Source organism: Marmota marmota, unplaced genomic scaffold, assembly GCF_001458135.2.
Source record: "Marmota marmota marmota unplaced genomic scaffold, marMar, whole genome shotgun sequence".
NCBI lineage: Eukaryota > Metazoa > Chordata > Mammalia > Rodentia > Sciuridae > Marmota > Marmota marmota.
In genome coordinates, this window is record NW_025999899.1 from 533,607 (window position 1) to 550,592 (window position 16,986).

The window sequence follows — 16,986 nt, forward strand, 5'->3', positions numbered from 1 at the left end:
AGAGACTGGCTGGTGCAGCGATGTTTAATGGCAATTTGTATAAACCAAGCCCATGCACAAGTAGAAAGTGCTCGTGGAGTCGGCGGGAGGCCCCTGCCGCACAGACCTCCCCGCGCCTTAAATAGATTCTTCACTATACTCTGTATGTTACAGTATGTACAAGCCCCCTCCCCTCGGGGACGGGGGCGGGACTCCGCAATGCGTTCCTATGTACATCCCCTCCCCTTTGGCCCGGAGGTGGGTGGCCAGAGTCGGGGTGACTGGGTAAGACAGGGCCAGGAAGGTAGAAAACAGACGCAAACATGCGGAGTCGGGATGGGGCTTGATTAGCCCCGAAACACTAGGGCGCGCGCAGCGAAGGCAAAGGTGGGGACCCAGGCGGATACATTCAGAGACGCGTCGAACAAATAAATAAGGCAAGTCAGGAAGAGGGGAGTCGGGTGCAGGCAGGGAGAGAGCTGTGGAAAAGGGGCAGGCAGGGCTCCGCAAGTCACAGCTGAAGATGCAGGTATGTGGGGCGAGGGTTTTCTGGAGTCAGGGACCAAAAGAGGAGGGAGGAAGAGCGAGGTGTAGGAATTTGGGCTGGGAAGAGGAGGGGAGAGGCCCACGAAAGGTTCGAACAAAGATGAAAGGGAAAGCTGCCGACAGGGGATTCCCCCTGCCCCAGAAAGCCCTCTCCAAGTTAAGACTGCCAGAAGCGTCCCCAGGGTGGTGAGAAGGCTGTGGAGAGGTCAGGTGGCCAGTCCTGGCTGGGGAAGCCCTTCCAGCTCCTGGTTCTGCTTCAGTTCCCTCATCCTGCGGAGAGTTGAGGAAGGAGTCAGAGGAGCCTGGTGAGGCAGAGGAGGTGGAAGGGTACAATCCAGTGAGGGAAAGAATCAATACCTGTGTCGGCAACGCCGGAGGAATCTCATAATTTTACGGGCTGCCTGGTCCTGCTTCTTTGTGAGAAAGGAGCTTCTGGTAGAATTAAGAGGAGGAGAGTTCATGGAATACCCAAGCATCCCATATCCTCTGCCTCTTAGGAACCCCAGTAGGGAAGGGCAGATGAGGAACAGGAAGTGAGCATAGACAAAGCTGGTAGCAGAGGGTTTCAGGGCCAGGGCCATACTTGTTACGCGCTGGCATGGGGCCTGAGGGCCGGCGACGGTAGGAGCGGTAATGCTGCTGGATAAGTACAGCAGCTCTGCGGCTCTGCTGAAATCGCTTCTGTTCATAGTAGCTTCGGAACTTGCTCTGGATCAGGATGGCTGCCTGGGTCATCTTCTTATAGAGTGCAAACTACAAGGGTGGGGAGGAGGGATGGGCTGAAATGAAAGGTCAAAGACCTAAATCCCTAAAGGTCACCCCAAAGTTAGGTTGATGCAGGTCTCTCTCTAACCCCACATCACAAAAAAGACTGAATCACAAACAACTCTCACCCAGATCTCATGCCTAATACCTTAAGAGCAATCCAAGTCAGCTTGTGGAGAAAGAAGGGGAGTTAGGGCCCTGGCAGCATTCTGGGTGCTCTGGGCTGGAATGGGTGTGGGCTGGTAGTGTGCTTTCAAGAAAAAGGTCTCACCTGCTTGTACTTCCTATAACAGCGCTGGATCACAGCTGCTGCTACCTCCTGCTGCTCCTTCAGCCGCCGGCCCTGAGGGGAGAGGGTCTTAGTATCTCACTACCCGCTTAACAGACACTGGGCCTATTCTCCACTCTTCCAGGGTCCTCTGACTCTTCATCCTATCTGAGGGCTGCTCTTTCTCCAAAAGCCTTCGGAGCCCAGTCTCAATATTGTGTAATTTATCCCGAGACCCCTGACCTTGTACTTTCGGAATGCCGTCTGGATGACTCGGGCTGCCTCATACAGTTCCCGCTGCTCATGATCTGATAGTGTCAGCAGGGCAAAATCACTTTCCATCTTGCCACTGGTAGATGCAGAGAGAAACTCTGCCCAGGAAGGTGCTGGAGGGATAGCCAGGCGGCCTCGCTCAAAGGACAGTTCACTGTGGGAGATAAGGAGGAGGAATGTCAAGGAGCATCTGAAATCCCTGTTGTCCCACTGAGGGGTGGCTGTGAAGGAAGATCCCCAGCAACGGGAGAGAGTGGCTTCCAAGCACATCATTCAGTTCAGTTTCCTTTCCAAATGGCCTAGGGCCTCAACCAGAATGGAGCTTTGGCTGTAGGGAAGCTGTGCTTTTTTCCCTTCCTCCCATCTTTCTTTGAAGAAGAATCTGGAGATTTTGTCCTATCTGATCACCTGGGAGGGGCTGAACTGGGGAAGTGGTCCACATTCTCCAGGTAGCTGGCCAGCCAGGACATGGTCTCACTGAGCCCCACGGCCCCAGTCCGCTCCCTGCCAGCCTCGGGTAGCCCCACAAAGTCCTCTCGTTTAATCCGTTCTGGTGTGGCTTCAATGATCTGCTTGGCTAGTGAGATCATGTCCACCTAGATAAAGGGAGAAGCAGCATGAGCCATGAGAGGCCCCAACTTCCAGATGTCCTTGCCCTGTCAAAGCTGTCACCTCAGTCTGCTCCTTGTCTGGTTCCTTCTCAACATCAGATACTGAGTCCTCAGGGACTGCTCTCCTGCTCTTTTCTTCATTAGCCATTGTTCTAGATTCATTAATTCTTGCTGGCTCCCCCTTGAGGGTCCAGCCTTTTGTGCGAGATGTGGAGAACATAGAATAAGAGGACATACTCCAAATGGGGATTCAGGAGTTGAGCAAATGCTATCCTTCTAACTGTCCCACCTGGACCTGCCTAGTGCCAGCCAATAGCACATCCTCCCCATAGGTTTGGCTATGCTTGCACCCCAATCCCTTCAGCTCTCTTGAGAACCACTCAGTTCTTGCTGACCACATGACACTTTATTTAGTGAATGGCTCCAGCCCTAAAGCCTGTAGCACTTCCTGTTGACCAGATTCCATGTATCCCACACTGTGGAGTTCTCAAGTTTTTTTGTACTTAGAGACTGCTACCTAATTATTCAGCCTCTTTAAAGCAAGTATGTCCCCAGATTCTAGTAGAGGAATATGTGGTTACATTTGAAGATTCTTTTATTCATTCCACCAGACTGTCTTAGCTTTTACCATGTGCAAGTCTTCTTTGCATTTTAGACCACACTGTCAAATACCTACATCTTGTCTGTTTATACATTTCCCCAGCTGCCTACCATCTCCGTGGTACTTCAAGAATCCTGTCCTTTTATGATCAACAGGTAACCCTACAACACAGCTCTAAGATATTCCCCAGATTTCTAATCTCTGCTGCCTATTGACTGCTGAGTTACAGGATCTGAAAGGAGTGGAGCAAAGGGGTTACTTTGCCTGTCCCAAAATGAGAATAAATGGCCTTTCTTCCCAAACTGAAGTCAGACACTGATTCTGCTTCATGAAATTGTCTTGCTTTACTCCACCTCTGCACCCCACTCCACTTTTAACCCTCCTAATTCCATCAGCATAAACAGTACCGGGATCACATCCACAGCAGGTGAGCTGTCGGTGTCCTCTGGAGCAGCCCCATCATCTGGGGCTGGTGGGAGGACAGGAGGGGAGAGTGGGGACCCTTTGGAGTTGGTAGCTTCATAGTCCATGAGGAGTAGGGGTGCCTCTGGGGCATCAGAGGAGAGTTGGCCTGGGACCATCTCCTCCATAGTAATCTCAGAGGCTGACATAGGAGCAGGGGGAGGACTGCCATCCGGGGCACTAGAGTAGGCGGATGTGATGGAGAAAGTGCCATCTGATAGCTCCGAGGGTGAGGAGACGCTGCTCAGACCTGTGAGGTGAGGGAAGAGGGTGAGGGCAGCAGGAGCTACAGGCTATCCCTCAAGTCTCCTACCCTCCCTCCCCTGGCTGTTCTTGCTCCTGTTATCTCCCCATCCCTGCCTCTTTCTCTCCCAGTTTATCTCCTGCCCTTTGGCTTTTCCCTGGCCTATCCTAACCATACCCCTCACTCAAAAAGATCAGGGGCAGCCCTCACCAGTGTCTGAGCTGGAGGAAGGCGGTGACAGGGCAAGTGAGGGTTCAATTGAAGCTTCCTGCCTCTGCAGTTCCTCAAGGCAGCGGGCAAGGCGTACGTGACCCCGGGAGTGAGCCACAGTCAGGGGTAGACGGCCCAGAGAATCAGGAATGCTCAGTGCCTGACGGTTCCAACGGAAAAGAAGCACAGCAGCCTCCAGGTGTCCCAGGGCACAAGCCCACATCTGAGGAGAGGGAGGTGGAGGTGAGGCCTGGATTCTTCCCCAGGAGGTTAGGTCCTCACACTCTGGCCTGCCCCTTTCTCTGCATTGCCCAAATAATTTTCCCTTTGAAGCACCATTCCATTGCATATTGCTCTGAAGGCTTGCAGGAGCCGGCATCCTTACCAGAGGGGTGCAAGAGAAATGATCCACGTTGAGTGGGTCAACCTCTTGTTCTAAGTCCAAGCTTCCAGTCTCCACACTCCTGGAGGGTTTGAGAGAAGGACAGCAGAGCCCAGTCAGAGAAAAGGGGGAAAAGTCCAGAACATCAGAAATAAAGGGACAGGAAAGTGAGCTCTAGAAGCACTAAGGCCAGTGAGATGAGGCAGAAAGAGACTAGTAAATTTAAGGAAGCCAAAGGTTCATAAGTCAAAGGTTATCAAAAGTATCCCAAATGCCAGTCCTCTTCCAGCCCTGTCCTTTCCCATAGAGACCCCTGCTTCCCCTTTGCAGTGGTGTTCCAGATCCTCATCCCCTGGCACCTTCCGACCCAATGACTGTCCAGCCCCTTCCCTGCTGCCCTGCTCACCGCCACTGGCTCAGGGTCTCGATGAGGCGTGCATAGCCCTGAGCAGCAGCCAGGTGCAGAAGACTCATGCCCCGGAAGGGGCTTCCATGGGTCAGACGTTCAGGACCTCTCCAGGTAGAGCGTGGGATCATGCTTTCTACCAAGATGACCACCCGTGCCTCAAATCCAGGCCCTTGGCCTTCATCCTGTGGTACACATACCCATATGCAAATATTTTTGCATCTGGTCTCCTGGCTTGTTCCCCTAGCTTCTAACCCTGCTCCTTCCCCACACTTCCTATTCTAGGTAGCCATCACCCAGATCTGTGATATGTGATAGCCCATGGTTCTTTCCAGTTTGAATTCCTATGTGGCCTCAGTATCCTCCATTTCCACAGCCCATTTGCTCTAACAACTCTGAAAGCCAGGCTTTACACACCCTTGCCCATATTGTACCTTTACAGCAGCTCAGATTTGTGCCATCCCCACGTGGCTTCTCCCCTTAGGAGCCAGAGTCTTCTCAGCCTTTCCCTAGCCCTCTTCCTTTAGAGATTTGGGACCCTCAGAGCTCTGAGCCCCAATTCTTCTGACCCCTTCCCCCACCTGCTCCTTTACCTCCACCCTTCTTCAGACCAGAAATAGTCTGAAGCCTGTCATGCCAAGAGGGTGCCCAGAATAGCCACTCTTGCCATGGGATGGGGGTGGGAGCAGGGTGATGTCAGAGAGAGGGAGGAAGACTGGCTGAGGAAGCTGGGGACAGGCAAGTGAGGACAGGCATCTGCTACAGCCATTTTCTTTAGTGGACTCTCCTCCCTGTTCCCCACTGTAGACCCACCATCTGGGGATGGTGGGAGGACAGGAGGGGAGGGCGGGGACCCTCCTGTCCTCATGGAAGTACCTGAATTGGAGGAGCCTCAGGACCCTGACAAGGTGCTTGCCCGGCTGCTGCAATCTCTGCCATACGCTTCTCCATCTGCTCCAGCCGCTCCAGGATGGACATCCGGAACTGGTTGTCTGTGGGAATGGGGATGGGAGGCTAACTGGGTAGGGTCTGGGTGTTGCCCAGAATACCATATTTGGACCTGCTCCTAAGTTTAGGGGTGAAGATACAGAACCCTGTTCTTTCCCTCCAAACAATAACCCCTTTACTCAGTCTTCTAAATAAAGCCCACCAGGACTCAGTCCTTAAACTAGGGCTCTTAATCCCACCCATGGACCAGAACCAGATTCCAAGATTAGAATTAAGGTTGGTTCCTTTTAGACAATGGTGATAGGAATTCCCCAACAGCCATCCAACCCCCAACTGTCCCAAATCACACATGGCATGCCCTCTACTAGCTTTTTCCTAAGCAGAATATTCCCCCAGTTCTTGCCCCAGACACTACCTTTGTCTCCCATGCTGGAGCTGAAAGACTCTAGGATCCCAACTCTCTGTTAACCACTCCCCAAAAGAACTCAGGGACTGTGATTTGAAAAGCACCACCCTCTCCCAGCCCCCCACAGCTGTCCACAAAGAGGTGGGGAGTGGAGTGACAGAGAGGGATAGCCATGTCCATTTCTCCTCCCCCTCCAACCCCTACACATATGCACACACATAAACACATACACAATCTAAGCTTTATCTGAACCCCTCCCGAGATCAAATAAAGACTGAGAAAGGATCTGAATCAAGGGAAAGCAGGCACAGAAACAAGGTGAAGGCTGGGCATGTTCTAAGATGCTGGCATAGAAGAGAATGAATATACAGCGGTGACGGTAAGAGGAAATTAGAGAATGATGAGCAAAAACCCAAGAAGGATAGAGAAAAGAGCAGGAAAGCTAAACAAGTGAAAGTAAAGAGAGAAAGGACAAAGGAGCAGGGGAAGCATTAGCCAAGCAATAAGGAAGGAAGACAGAGACAAGGTCAGATGCTGGTTTCAGAAGAAATGGCTAGATCCCAAGGTAGGCAAACTTGAGTCACATACAGGCAACTCAGCACATACAAACTTGGGTTTTGTGACAAGACTGGCTCCAAGGGAGACAAGGCTCAGGATATGACTTAGTGGTACAGCACTTGCCTAGCATACTCAAGGCCCTGAGTATAATCCCCAGCACTATACCCTCCCTCTGGAAAAAAAAAAAAGGCTGAGGACCAAAGCCTCAGAAGTAGTGATGGCAGCAAGAACTGAAAGAAACCAACAGAAACAACAGGAAGAGACAAAAAAAGCAAACCTCGCGGGAGCAGCCAGGGCAGTCAGAAAGTTCTCAAAACATCCAAAGAAAGAACCAATAAAAGCAAAAACGGTTCCAGACTTCATTACATCTACATACACTATATAGGAGTACATTTGTGCTTCTGTGTGTTTATATAAGAAACCACATCACAATGTTAGTAGTGGATATCACTAAGCAGTAATATTATAGATTTTTTTCCCACTTTGTGCTTTTCTGTAATTTCCTATAATGAATGTGTATCTTTACAATCAGAGGGGAAAATAGAAATTTAAGTCTATATATACTTATTTACAATGCCTATATATTGCTCTAGACCCTGTCCCCAGCCCCTTGTCCTTCCTTGTCAGTATCCCATCTTTAGGGATGGCAAGTACTGGGTAAGAACTGGGATAGAGAAGATTCTGTGACTTATAGGGAAGAGGAGGTGAGGGCACTTTGCTGCCACATTCAGAAATGACTGAAGAAACATGGCCCCCTCTGGGGTCTAGAACATATCATGCTCAAAGGTTGTGGGAACTGACACTTGGGGTCAGGGGATTTAGTACTCACCATCCAGTGACAACCAGTCAAGCTGTGTACTAGGCAGAGACAGGAATCTGCGGGTTCGATATTCAAAGAGCACAGAAGCAGAAAGGGGGCCCTCCCGCCCTGCCACCTGCAAAGATACCAGCCCCACCTCGTGGGCTGGGGAGTACAGGGTCAGCGAAAAGGCCTCCTTCCCTGGCTCCTCAGACCATGTTGGAGCCACTGCCATCATCCCATATCTATCTCCCCCACTCCCCCACTATGAGCCAAGAGGCCTCTGGCTTCAATGAGTAGCCTTGTCACTGAGAGGGGAGAACTTAATACCTACTATGGACCAGAGAACTGTGGGATTCTAGGCCCTGGAGTTAAGGACATTTGTTATTCAGCAACAAAGTCTGGAAGCTGAGGGCCAAAGAGACCTATAGGGCTAGAGGTATAGCTCAATGGTAGAGCACTTGCCTAGCATTTACAAGGCCCTGGGTTCCATCCCCAGAAAACACACACACACAAAGACATCTATACTTGTGTGAACAACCCGATGGGGGTTAAACCCCTTAGTCCCCAACACCAGAGCCCAGAAGTTATGAGTCTGTTACTGAGATAGGTGAAGCTGGCTATTTAGCAACAGTGTTCAATGAGAGCTGTGTCCCAGGATCTCAACCTATGGCCCTAAGGATGAAGCCACCAGGTCTTATTCCCAAGACCAGGGGCAGAGACTTTTTCTTCGAGTTCCTACCTTCTTTGGTCTCATCTCCTTTCCTTCTATGCATAGTTGAGTGGGGCTGTTAATTGGGAGGAGAGGTGGTAGAGAGAGCGGGGGAGTGCTAGGGAGTGATATTGGCCAAATTATGTTGTTATAGTATGTGCATGTATGAATATGTAACAACATATCCCAACATTATGTATAGCTATAATGTATCAGTAAAAAAATATGGGGGAAAAAAGATTGGGTAAGAGTACCTTCACAGATAATAAAGCTTGATCAACCTGTCACCCTGGTGGTCCCTGGGGTCCCACAAGAAGACCAACTGTTAAATGTAGGGTCAGGGCAAGAGTGGTGGCAAAAGGGCAGAGAAGTCAGTCTAGACCCATGCTATCTAGTAGAACTTTATGCAGTGAAAAAAAAATATTCTGTATCCGCTCTATCCCATAGGATAGCACCAACTATGTATGGCTGTTGAACACCTGAAATATGGTCAGTGCAACTGGGGAATGAAGTTAAATCTGATTTTAATTAAATGGACACATGAGGCTAATGACTACCATACTAGACAATGAAGGTCTAGAAACCAATGTTCTTTACTTCTAGGACTGGTCGGAGGAGACTACTATCTCTCCTTTCTTATTCTCCCTGGATTAAGATTGGAGACTCTGATTCCAACAAATTCAGAGAGGCTGGACAGACATTAGTGATCCCTTTGGTCAAATGCCTGACCTTACAAGAGGGGAGGCCAAGAATCCAATGAAGGAGTAGAATTATCTAAGGTCACTGGTTAGCTGAAGAGTAAATTTCTTGGACCGGACCTAGATTTTCCAATACCCAAGCCATGCTCTTTACTTGCTGGGGGAGCTTGGGGCCCAGCCTCAGGACTGGATAGGTCTTTGTCTTCTCAAAACAATCTAGTTGTTTCCAGTACTTCTTAGAAGCCTGGAAGTCCTAATCTGTCCTAACTATCCATATGTCTGTTCCCTACTATTCCCAGTCCCCATACCAGGACAGTAGCAGCGTAAGACACCAGGCTGGACAAGTGAGGCTGGCACTGCGATGTGATCAAAGACACAGGAGTAATGCTCCGCGGCCTCCGTCCAAGGACCTGTGATGAGCACCTTGACCCCACCCTGCAGACAGAAGGCAGACAGCCATGTGACTGAAGTTGGGTGTTCACTTATTCATTAATTTATTTAAATCCTTAGGGAATATATACTACCTGGAAGGGCCTATGCTTGCTAGAGACTGACAGGACATAGTGAAGCAAGATCAACCAGTCTGTCCCTCATCTCACCCTTACTGCTAAGTGGTTACATGGTCTCTACCAGAATTTTCTGAATCTGCCAGAATCAGGGGAACTCAGGGCCTCCGCAAGGCTACCAGATAACTATTATCATGAAGAAGTTCTGTTCTTGGGCTAATTCATCCCATCGTAGTTCCTCCTTTCCCTCACAGAAACAGCATAAAGCAGAACTGCTGAAGATGATCTTTCAGCTGCCCAGTCTGCAGTCAAATCTCCACTTATATTTTCTCCTCCATGATGAACAGCTCCAGTTTCCTCCCCCTGACTGTAGTCACCAAGGGAATGAAGGTCCCTGGGGGATTCTCAAAACCATGTTAACATATGGAAGGGGAGGAAGGGGGACACAGTGGATGAGAACTATAGAAATAGAAGAGAAGCTACACTCTATAAACATGGAGGTCAGAAAGAAAACCATAAAGGCATCTGGGGTGTAGCTCAGTGGTAAAGCTTGCTTAGCATTCATGAGGCCCTGATTTTAATCCCCAGCAACATTCGGGGGGAAAAAGAAGCCATGAAAGCCAAGGGAAGCTAGATTATAGATCGTAGGGTAAGAGTTAATACAATTTGTTCAGGGAAATTGGAAAACAAATGGAGAAGGGAAAATAAGCTTGAGACTCACCTCTGGGTATGACCACTCTGGGGAGAAGTCTGTGATGGTATTAAGAACAGGAGAGAGCTGTGGAGTTGGGGCAGGGATGCTTGGAGCTTCATCGCTGATAAGTTCTCCCATAAGGTCTGGGAATGATGAAAGACCGAAGGGCTCCAATTCACTGGCCCCACCAGGTCCTCCAAATAAGGCCTCCCCTCTTGCTACCCTGCCCGATGGCTCTGAAGGGGCAGGTGAGGATGGGGATGAAGGAGGGGGTGAAGGTACAGGTGGGGCAGCCCCCTGGCTCTTGAGCTCCTCTCCACTATCATCATCTTGGATGAAGAAGCAGTTTCCTCTTCTCCTACTTGTTCCAGACTGTGGAGGGGGTGCCCGAGCAGCTGCCTGGGGCTCCAGGGCAGCAGCAGGCTCTAGGGCAGGACAAGGGGTATGGGCAGCCTCTGCTTCAGGGAAGTCTGGGTTCACCCCCTGTCCCCCTCCATATGTCTGGCCCCTTTGAGGGCTGTTGAGAAAACGATCAGGGTCAAAGGCAGGGCTGGGAGGAGCTGGTAGGGCAGCGGGCTCAGAGCCTACAACCACAGCCAAGCTCACAGACGGCCTACGCTCAGTCTGGTGAGCCAAGTGCCTGGTGGGTGTCAAGCCCCCTGCACGCTGTTCCAGTCCCGTCAGGAGGAGGATGGCAGTACCTCCTCTTGATGAACTCCCTCTAGAGGTGGGAGGGCTAGGTCTGATTTCTAGGGGTTCTGCAAAGCCTGATGAGGAAGAGGAGGAGGAGGAAGAAGATGGGGAGGCATGTGCCTTGGGGAGCTCTGAGGGAAGTGGGGCTATCAGTGGAGGAGGCTCAGGGGGTTGGGACTGGGGGATAGAGGTCAGGGTTAAAGGTCGGGGCTCCACTTTGGGAGAGATGATGCGGTGTTTCGTACTGCTGCATTTGTGGGTAAGGCTCCCAGAACCTGGAAGGGAGAGGGGTGGGGAAGAGAGAAGGAATAAGACACATCCTTCTGCAGTCTTCCCTTTCTGGAAGCCCTTAGAACATATTTCTTGGGGGCTGGGGCTGTAGCCCAGTGGCAGAGCACTTGCCTAGCATGTGTGAGGCACTGGTTTTGTTCCTCAGCACCACATAAAAATAAACAAGTAAAACAAAGGCATTCTTTCCATATATAACTTTTTAAAAAAAAGTATTTCTTGGGACTTCCTTGTACATTAGATGTGCAATACTGATTTCAGCCACTAGGAGGCATCAGAAATGAACACCCCTCCCCCCTCCTTTCCCTTCAAAATAAAACCAACCAGAGGAACACTGCAGGGGAAGACACAGGGCTTGGAGAAATAGCCCAGAGCAGATGATAAAGGCATAGAAAAGGACAAAAGAACATAACTAAGAAGGGTCAATTAGGAACAAAGGTAAGGTCAGGTGTAACTGATAGTATTGGGTGAGGTTGAGGTAATAAGCTGACAGGACTATAAACTACAAGGACTGGGCTAGTGTTGCCCAGATGGGAAGGCATCTGCTCATCTGCCCCATCTTTCTGAAGATGCACAAGACTTGCAAATCAGCATGCAAATCTGATCAAGACAAATATACAGTAGTGGAGCTAGGTGGAGAACTACAGGGTCAGGGTAGCTTACCAAGGCCCCCACTGCAGAGACAGGCATGGGTTCGGGGTGCAGGCTTGGTTGGGTGTGTGTCCAAGATTTGCTGCACCAGCTGTTCCACAGAGAACTCTTCTGTCCCATTCCCGCAGCTCCACTTGATGCCATGAACTACAGGAGAGTTGGTGGAAGTATGTAGAACCCCCAAAGTACCTTTTATTTTGGTACCAGGGATTGAACCCAGGGGCACTTAATCATAGAGTCACATCTCTAGCCTTCTTTATTTTTTCATTTGAGCAGGGTCTTGCTAAGTTGCCTAGGGCCTGGCTAAGTTGCTGAGACTGGCTTTGAACTTGTGATCCTCCTGCCTCAGCCTCCCCCAGCTCTTGGGATCACAGACATGTGCCACCACACCTGGCTTTCAAACTACCTTGATTGTTCCTTCAAGCACCTGACATGCTAAACGGAGGCCAGAAGCCTCAAGACTGCTCAGACATATAGTCACAGCTGACCTTCATTTCTTTCTCCGTATTCCAAGCTTCACACTGCATAGGAATTCTAGCATTCACCTTCCTAGCCTGGAGGGAAATGGTCACCCACAGGCTTCTGGGTACAGAATCACAGCACCTTTGGGAGGACTCATTTCCACTTCCCCTTGGAGTTCAATCCTTGCCCTACTCCTTACACATGGGCTTCAGCTGTCCCAAAAGCTCCTCCCGGGACCACTTCAGCCACTCTCGCCGGTCGCTGCTGATGGAACAAAAGATGGGGCTGCAGCCCTTTCCACAATCCTCGAGGGCTGGGACGTTCAAGTAGTGCACAAGGACGATGTCAGGGTTCTGAGAGCAAAAGGGCACACACAGAGAGTCATGGAGTCTTGAGGTTCAGGGGCTCAGCTTCCTAATTCTTGCTTTCTTCCTGGGTACCCTCCTAACTCACCCCCAACTTCTGGCTCTCTCCATCCCCAATCCCCATCTCTTCTTCCTACACTGAACCTACTCATCCTCCCACTTCATCCTTTTAGATCTCTCCTTCCCTCAAAGAGCTAAGCAGAGTCTAGCTCCCCAAGCTCTTTCATTCTTACCTGGAGCAGCCAATAGCAGCGCCGATGGAATGTGGGGACGATGGAAGAGTGAACGTAGCAGCCATAGAGACACTGCCAGGAGACAGGCTGGGGTGGGGGGAGGGCTAGTCTGCTCCCCAACTCTTCCTCTGTTCAGTCCCTTTGCAGGAATCCCAATCTTTCCACCAGTTCCTCTTTAACCCTCTCCCCACCCCCATCTATCCCCCACCCCTTTCAAATCCCAGGAGCCCCAAGTCACAGATGAGGGATGAAGAGAAGGTAACAGTGGGGCTGGGGCCTTACAATGAGGGCCAGATTTGAGATATGGGACTATCCAGAAATCCAAGGGCAAAGCAAGAATGCATCTGAGAGGAGGAGCAATGATTTGGGAAGAGAAACCTGTGCTTAGAGCATCACTGCTTGGATCCCTGTGGGAAATGCAAGAGAAGCCAGGAGACTGGTATCAGTGTACTAAGGCCTGGAGAGTTGGGTCATGGAGGGACATGGGAAGCAGAGAGCAGTAGGCTAAGCGATCAGCCAGCTGATCCAAAGTGAGCAAGAAGGGAAGAGTGACTAGGAGGGGCAGAGGTGGACAATGTCCCCAAGCCCTGGTAGGGCTGGAGCCCAGCTAAGAGTGGAGGAGGGTGGGAAAGGGCAAATGATTAGATGCCTAATGCTCTTACCTCCATGCCCTGGACCTTCAGCTTCATGTGGTCCTCTCGGGTGGTTTTCCCATCCTTTCGCTTCTTCCAGAGGTAACCATCCTTCCGGTATTTCACCTTCTTGCGGTTGTAGAGGATGATGGAGCCATTTTGAGGTCTGGGAAGAGAAGGGTTCATCTCAAGTTCTGTGAGCAGAAATCAGGATTCCTGCCATATCTCACCTCTGAGAACTTTCTCACCTTGTCTTTGGGGCACAGGATAGCCACTCATCATGCTTCTCAAAGGTGATCAGGTAGGATGCAATCTCCTGTGATAGAGGAGGTACTCAGGTGGATGTTTGCTACATGGAAAGATCTCTTGGTCATTACCTCAGGGTCTCAGTCTCTGCTGAGCTGTGGCAGCTGGACTTCTAAGTATCTGGACCCAGGAAGGTTCCTCTGCCCTCCTAAGAATCCTGGGTTCCATCTCAGAGAAAATCTAACATTGTCTCCTCTACCTCCCAAGTAGAGCCTATATCTTGGAGCCAGGTTCAAGTTCATCATCATTCTTCACACTGTATATTATTTTACTTTCTCCAAATCCCATTTTTGCACTCTTCCCTAAGAAAAATTTCAATTAGTTTGACACTACCAAGAATTCCAGATTCTTTAACTTGACTTCAAGGTTTTCCCAACAAGGATCCGAACCATCATTGTCACTATTTACCCATTTTCCACCTACCATTCCTGCCAGATGAGTCCTTTGATTTCTCCCTGATAATGCCTTTAATGCCTTTAACCTCCTGGAAGTTAGTACCCTACGACATTGAAATACTATGTGTTCAGTCTCCATGTCTCGAAATTCCAGTCATCCTATAGGCTTCCCAGATGCTCCATGAAGCCCTGCTGATCCCTAAAGGTTCTATGTATTACACATAGAGCCTTCATATCCTTTTACTGACAGTTCTAACATCAAGCTGTTGTTACTACTGACCATCAACTACATATGAGGCACTAAGTATGTAGGATACAGAAAATGTGTAACACAAGGATTATGTCTTCCAAAAAAGAAACTCCAAGTAGTATTATCAGTTTCCTCATCAGTAACATGGGAGTAAAAATATGAAAAACCACAGGCCAAGTGTTTAGCATGGTGCCCAGTGTGTAAGAAATAATAGGTGGTGGCTGTTGTTTTTAACCCAGATGGATATGCCAAGGAGCAGTGGGCTCCTTCAAGATCTATGTCTATACCTCTCCTATGATTCTAAAACAGTGCTCTGTACTGAGAAGTGTGCACAGACCCCGAAAGACCCCACTCACCCTCCTCTAGCCTGCTAGGCCTTGCTAGGCCCTAATCCCCCAGGTTCCCCAGAAAACCTCATTTGTATTCCACCGCAGCCGCTCTGGAGGCAGCAGCGGGCAGCGAGGAAGACACTCCAGCAGCTTCTTGGGGAGGAAGATCTTCAAGTGGTGGCTGTTCTCTAGAGGGAACCAGAAGGAAGGGTTTGGTGTGCTGCTCTAGCATTCCTGTGAGAGGCACCCCAGGGGTAAAGGGTCAAAGGCAACCCAGAGTATCAGGAAAAACTGCAACCAGGACAAGAAAGAAGGTAATCTAGGAAGCACAGGGCCTCCATGAGTAGGGAGAACATAAGGGTGGGCCAAACTGGGAACCTGGTTTGTGAACTCACCAGCAATCTCGGTGGTATCCTTGGTATTCATGGTGAGGGCTCCAGGGGGCAAGGTCACCCCCGGCCTGAGGGGCCGGGGGGAGGGGGAGTCTGTGCTGGGAAAGGAGAAACAAGATTATGATGAAGCCCCCACATTAATCCAGGATGAGAAGCATGAGGTGGGGGAGGTAATAGAGAACTGGGTCATGATGTCTGGGAAAGATGAAAAAGAGAGGAAGGCGCTGGACTATATGGTATGACAGTACAGCTAGAAAATGGAAGTAAAGGGGAACCCATACATGGGGCCAGGAACCAACATGAGTGGGGAAACAACGCTGTTCCAGAAGAAACAGGGTTGGGGTGGGTAGGGTAGAAGGCTAGCCAGGTTAGGGCCTCAGAGGCCCTACAGCTTGGGCTCTTGCAGCCACTAGGACTACTGGGGAGGTTAGGTTCTGGGGGCAGGGACTCAGGGCATCTGGTCCTTGGAGGATGGGTAGGCAAGCTAGTTCAGAAGAGGGCAGGAGATCTAAGTCAGGGTGGAGAACTAGGCCTTAGAGGACACACCCTTAGTTTCTTCTCTATTTGATTTTCCCAAGAAGGGCAGATAACTGACCTACTCTCTCTCCTCCAGGTTGAGCAGGGCTTGATAGAATCTGAACCTGGTAGATGCTGGATCCCGCTTCCCACCCTGGGGACAACCGCCCTGAGGCTGACAGCCCTCTCCATTCTCCTGCACCCCTCTTCCCAAATGCCTCTGCCTCCCCTTGGCTTCCAGGCCTACCCTAGCCCTTCTACAGTTCTGGCTCCAGTCTGAGCCCCCGCCCGCCTAGGGGAACAGATGGAAGCTGGAGGAGGCTCTCAGCGCGGGCTCTGCCAGGTGTCCAGGGATGGAGAGGGGGAGGAGGCCTATCGAAGCCCGGCTAGGTGCAGTGAAGCGGGAGTAGGGACTCCACCCCAGGGCACAGGTGCGCAGTCTGGGTTAGGCAATCTGCCAGGTGCAGAGTGGGATTTGGGCTGCGGGCCCCGGGGCGGTCCTGGAATCTGACGCCCGGCGCTCAGGGCTGCCCCTATGGAGGTACAGGGGGTCCCAGGAGAATGTCTGAGGTGGGAGGGTCCCGCCTGCACACCGGGATGTTCTGGAGAAGCCGGGGAGCACAGTCTGCGAGCGCGCGGGGGGGGGGGGGCCGAAGGGCAATGCAGGTGCCCGGTGCGGGGTTCTCCGGGACTGTCCCCAGCACACGCAGGTCCGCGGAGGGGCCCTGCGCGGAGCTGCGCCCCCTGGCGCGGGGGAGGAGGACGGAAGCAGGGAAGTGGGGGCGAACAGGGAGGGGTAGGACGGTGGTCCCGGCGCGGCGCTCCACGTCGGGACCCGGTAGAGCTGCGCCCCCTGTCGCGGGGGTGGAGAGGCGGGCGAGAGGCCCTGGCTCTTACCTCCCGGGGTCCCGCGGGTGACGGCGGCAGCGGCCATTCTACCCCACACCAACCCCCCCCAAGCGCCGGCTGACAGCAGCGTCCGACGTCACTGCGCACGGGGCGGGGCTTCCCAATTAAGGGAATGGGGTCGGGAAGGGAACCTAGGGTCAACGCACGTGGGTTTCTGGGTGGGGCGCTGGGCGGAGGGACTCGGCTTCCACGGCCTTAGAGCGGGCCGAGAGACAGTCTGCTAGTCTGTAACTAGCAAGTGCCTAAAGGGGCAGTGGCGCCAAAGGACTGGAAAATTGGGTCCCGAGGCGGAAGCGACTCTTAGTTTGGGAGGATCCGGTGGAAGCTGGAACCCTAGGGGCTGTTGAGAAATTCTGGACGGGACAGGACTATTCTAGCCCCCCGGAAGACTTATTTATTTTGGGGACACGGACCGACTTCATTTTTGAGAAGCTGAAATGAACCCCCCTTCCTCATTAATCTCTCCATCACTGCCTTGCAGAGAGAAAACTCCAAGC

General features: G+C 51.3%; 2 protein-coding genes across 10 annotated transcripts in view; both read right to left on the bottom strand.

Annotated features, from left to right (window-relative positions):
- Spag7 (sperm associated antigen 7) overlaps positions 1-16,986 on the bottom strand; it is a 29,549-nt gene that overhangs the window by 5,759 nt on the left and 6,804 nt on the right. The gene's annotated exons all lie outside the window — the stretch shown is intronic.
- On the bottom strand, positions 11-16,601 carry Camta2 (calmodulin binding transcription activator 2). Of its 9 annotated transcripts, none has more exons than XM_048798351.1 (23): positions 16,478-16,601; positions 15,068-15,162; positions 14,757-14,860; positions 13,641-13,708; positions 13,423-13,558; positions 12,761-12,832; positions 12,362-12,515; positions 11,713-11,847; positions 10,096-11,036; positions 9,177-9,303; positions 7,489-7,623; positions 5,624-5,739; positions 4,748-4,932; positions 4,345-4,423; positions 3,960-4,182; positions 3,451-3,755; positions 2,240-2,427; positions 1,802-1,985; positions 1,562-1,633; positions 1,439-1,459; positions 1,109-1,278; positions 883-957; positions 11-795 (listed from the first exon to the last, which is right to left on the bottom strand). In XM_048798351.1, the coding sequence occupies exons 2-23, from the start codon at positions 15,096-15,098 to the stop codon at positions 732-734; spliced, it is 3,585 nt and encodes a 1,194-aa protein (XP_048654308.1). In that variant the 5' UTR covers positions 15,099-15,162; positions 16,478-16,601; the 3' UTR covers positions 11-731. The 9 variants fall into 9 exon arrangements, with proteins under 9 accessions (XP_048654308.1, XP_048654307.1, XP_048654309.1 ...); XM_048798350.1 differs by having other exon boundaries at positions 12,761-12,847; XM_048798352.1 differs by lacking the exon at positions 12,761-12,832.

Bases quoted from the DNA above. Each gene is read 5' to 3' on its own strand.
- Camta2 (XM_048798350.1), bottom strand. From the start codon at position 15,098: ATGAATACCAAGGATACCACCGAGATTGCTG. The intron at 13,559-13,640 runs GTGAGAAAGTTC...TTCTCTTCCCAG, and splicing joins TCCTGTGCCCCAAAGACAAG to ACCTCAAAATGGCTCCATCA. The intron at 4,933-5,623 runs GTACTTCCATGA...TGTGTACCACAG, and splicing joins CTGAGGCTCCTCCAATTCAG to GATGAAGGCCAAGGGCCTGG.